Raw genomic sequence first — 3,595 nt, 5'->3', positions numbered from 1 at the left:
TTCTCCTCTCTTCCCCCGCCCCACTCACCCCCCCCCCTTCACAGTCTGCATCGTGGGTTACGCCCGGACGGCGATGGGCGGGCTTTCGGGCTCGCTTGCGTCCCAGACGGCTCCCGAGCTCGGGGCGGTGGCGATCAAGGGTGCACTCGAGCGTGCTGGTGTGGCGGCCGAGGCCGTGCAGGAGGTGTACATGGGCCATGTGCTCTCGGCGGGTGTGGGTCAGGCGCCTGCCAAGCAGGCTGCGCTCAAGGCCGGCATCCTGCCGTCTGTCCCGTGCACCTCTGTCAACAAGGTCTGCTCGTCGGGCATGAAGGCCATCCACGTGGCGGCTGCATCCATTCTCATCGGCCAGTCCGATCTGGTGGTGGCCGGCGGCATGGAGTCGATGACCGGCGCGCCGTTCCTCCTCCCTGCCGCGACCCGGGGCGGCCTCCGCTACGGCAACTCGGAGCTCCGCGATTCGTGTGCGTCGGACGGGCTCACGGATCCGTATGGCGATCAGGCCATGGGCTGCCTCGCCGAGGAGTGCGCCGAGGAGCACGGCATCTCGCGTGAGGAGCAGGACGCCTACGCCATCCAGTCGTACGAGCGTGCCCGCGCGGCTGCCGACGCGGGGTCTTTGCCGACGAGATTGTGCCGGTCGTCATCAAGTCGCGCAAGGGCGAGACCGTGGTCGACGCCGATGACGAGCCGGCCCGGTTCAACCCGGCCAAGTTCCCCTCGCTCCGCACCGTCTTCAAGCGCGACGGCACCGTGACCGCCGGCAACGCCTCGACCATCTCAGACGGTGCCGCCGCTGTCATCCTCGCCTCGGAGGCCAAGGCCGCCGAGCTCGGCCTCACCGTTTACGCTACCATCGAGGGCATGGGCGACGCTTCGCAGGATCCGGCCAAGTTTACCACCTCACCGGCCCATGCCATCCCGGTCGCCTGCAAGCGAGCCGGCATCGAGCTCGCCGACGCCGACCTTGTCGAGATCAACGAGGCCTTTGCCGTCGTTGCCCTCGCCAACATGGCCCTGCTCGGCCTCGACGACGCCAAGGTCAACATCTACGGTGGCGCCGTCTCCATCGGCCACCCGCTCGGCTGCTCCGGCGCTCGCATCGTCGTCACCCTGCTCAACGCCCTGATTCGCGAGGGCAAGTCGGTCGGCATTGCCGGCATCTGCAACGGCGGCGGCGGTGCGTCGGCGCTTGTCATCAAGCGCCCGGCTGCGTAGTCAAGTGAGCTGTGTTTTAGTCCGTAAAGGTACCGAGTGGACAGATTCGACCAAAGGCAGCACCACGACGATGAGGGGGCGCAACAGCGCGGTAGGGTGAGCGTACCGTTACGTGTTACTTGAGCCCGAGCAGCTCGTCGACTCTTGTCTCAAGCACCTCGCGTTCCGAGAGCTCGGCGCCGGCCTCCTTGGCCTTGCGCTCGGCGGCGGCGCGGGCGGCGGCCTCGGCGGCCTTGCGCTTGGCCTCCTCCTTGGCCTTCTTCTTCTCTGCCAGACGCTTGGCCTTGGCGTCCTTCTTAGCACGCTTCTTGCGCTCCTTCTTGTCGGCTTTTTCGGCGGCAGCAGCAGCCTCGGCCGCAAGCGCTTCCTCGAGCTCCTTGGCCTGTGCGTCCTTCCACTCTTGCGCCTGCGCGACAGCGGCGTCGGCGGCCTCGAGCGCGGCAGCGCGTGCGGCCTTGGCATCCTCGATCGCCTGCTTAATGGCGGCGACGTCGTCGACAAGCTTGGTCTTTGCCGCGGCAACGTCCGCCTCGGCCGTTGCCAGCTCGGTTGTCAGCTTTTCCTTGCGGGCAAGCGTCTCGTCAAGGTCCGACTGGACGGCGTTGATCTTGACAGCGTACTCGTCGTCGATCGACGCAATCTCAGCCTCCTTCTCGGCCACCGACTCGGAGACCTCCTTGAGGATGGCGTTCTGCTGGTCAATTTGCTTCTGAAGCATCTTGACCGCCATGTCCTCGTCGGCTTTGAGCGACGCCATGTCGGCTTCGATGGTCCGAATCTCCTGCTGGAGCCCGACCCGCTCGTCCTGCAGCGCCTTGAGTTGCTTTTGGGCATCCCACAGTCGTTCTTGCTGGCCGAGCAGCCGGATGACCTCGTTTTTGAGCGGGCGGACTTGGGTGGCCTTGATGTCTGACCGGTTGCGCTCGCACAGCCGGCGGAACGCCAGAATCGTGTTGTGGTTAATCTGGTTGCCCGAGAGCACCAGCTTGGTGATCGACGCGTTCGAGCTAAACGCCGCCGCCATCTCCTGCCCGGCCGTCTCGGAGAGAAAGTTGTCGTTGAGCATGAGCGTCTTGAGGACTCGGTTATCGGCAAGCGCCTGCGCAAGAAGCACGCCACCCACGTCCGAAATCTTGGTCGAGTTGAGGTTGAGCTTGGTGAGCGACGGGTGCTGCGCGAGCGAGGCCGCAAGCGGCTCTGCCGTCGCGTCGGCAATGCCGTTGCCCGCAAGATTGAGCGAGATGAGGACTGGATTGATAGCGAGCGCAGACGCAAGCGCACCCCCCCTCAACTCGGATCCCGTTGTCGGCCACGTCGAGCATGGTGAGCGTGTCGTTCTCCGAGAGCGCAACTGCAAATGCCTGGGCGCCCTCGTCGCCAATGTCGTTGCCGGCGACCTTGATCGAGACCAGGGCCTCGTTGTCGCGGAGCGCCGCAGCAAGCGCCACTCCGCCGCGGGTGCCGATGCCTGACCGCGCCAGGTCGAGTACCGCGAGCGTCGTGTTTGTCGCCAGCACATTCGCGAGCGCGAGGCCGACGTCGGGCGAAAACGCGTTGCCGTGCAAGTCCAGCTCCGCTAGCGACTTGTTGCGCGAGCAGGCCTGAGCAAGAACCAGTCCGCCCTGGACAGACACACCGTTCTCAGCCAAGTGCAGCGTGGCGAGGCTGGTGGTCGAGACCAGCATGTTTCCGATCTCCTCGATGGCAGAGAGGCCGTCCGGCCCAACGCCGATGGCATTGCCGTTGAGCGTCAGCGCCGTGAGCGACGAGTTGCCGTCGGCGAGGACAGCAGCGAGCTCGATGCCTGTGGCCGCCGTCAGGTTGTTGTCGTGGTAGTGGCTCGGCTCGCGGCCGAGGTGCAGGACCCGCAGCGAGGTCGACTTTTTGAGCATGTCCACAATAGCCCTCCCCGACTTGTCGGTCAGGTCGTTGCAGCCAAGATTGAGCTCGCGGATCCTCGGGTTGTCCAGCACGAGCTTGCAGATGGAGGCCGTGCCGGCATCGCGGAGGACGTTGCCGTACAAGTCCATGGCGGCATACTCTGCATTGCGGAAGACTTTGGCCAGAACCATCGCCGAGTGAACGCCAAGCAGCTGCCCACGGAGGTTGCACACCGCACCGCCCAGTCGCTTGAACATCATCTCCCGCCAATGCGCTGCGTCGTCACGCTTGAACGTCGCGTGAGTGTCCTTGCACCGCGCCGCGTAGAGGTCCAACAGCGCCTCGGACGCGCTCCCGCTTCCCTGCGCTGACATGGACAAGTGTGTGTGTGGTGGGGGGTGGGGGGGGGGGGGTGGGGGGGGTGGGGTGGGGTGGGTAGGGTAGGGGTAGGGTAGGGTGGGGGTTGGGGGGTTGGGGTTAGGTAGGGAAGGGGTGA

At 65.6% G+C, this 3,595-nt stretch overlaps 2 protein-coding genes across 2 annotated transcripts in view; one reads left to right on the top strand and one right to left on the bottom strand.

The window, feature by feature from the left end:
• The window catches only part of AMSG_07385 (cytosolic acetoacetyl-coenzyme A thiolase), a gene marked incomplete at both ends in the record, with an annotated part of 1,577 nt that extends 359 nt beyond the window's left edge, over positions 1-1,218 (top strand). Inside the window, 2 exons of the mRNA XM_013900833.1 lie at positions 45-551; positions 581-1,218. Coding sequence (XP_013756287.1) covers positions 45-551; positions 581-1,218 — 1,145 coding nt within the window. The remainder of the gene's footprint in view (positions 1-44; positions 552-580) is intronic.
• On the bottom strand, positions 1,210-3,468 carry AMSG_07384 (leucine Rich Repeat family protein). The gene has a single exon (XM_013900832.1). The coding sequence runs from the start codon at positions 2,735-2,737 to the stop codon at positions 1,334-1,336; it is 1,404 nt and encodes a 467-aa protein (XP_013756286.1). The 5' UTR covers positions 2,738-3,468; the 3' UTR covers positions 1,210-1,333.
• Positions 3,469-3,595: the final 127 nt, after the last annotated feature.

The sequence above is a fragment of the Thecamonas trahens genome (assembly GCF_000142905.1).
Source record: "Thecamonas trahens ATCC 50062 unplaced genomic scaffold supercont1.34, whole genome shotgun sequence".
Lineage (NCBI taxonomy): Eukaryota > Apusomonadida > Apusomonadidae > Thecamonas > Thecamonas trahens.
This window is presented reverse-complemented; position numbering and strand designations above follow the sequence as displayed.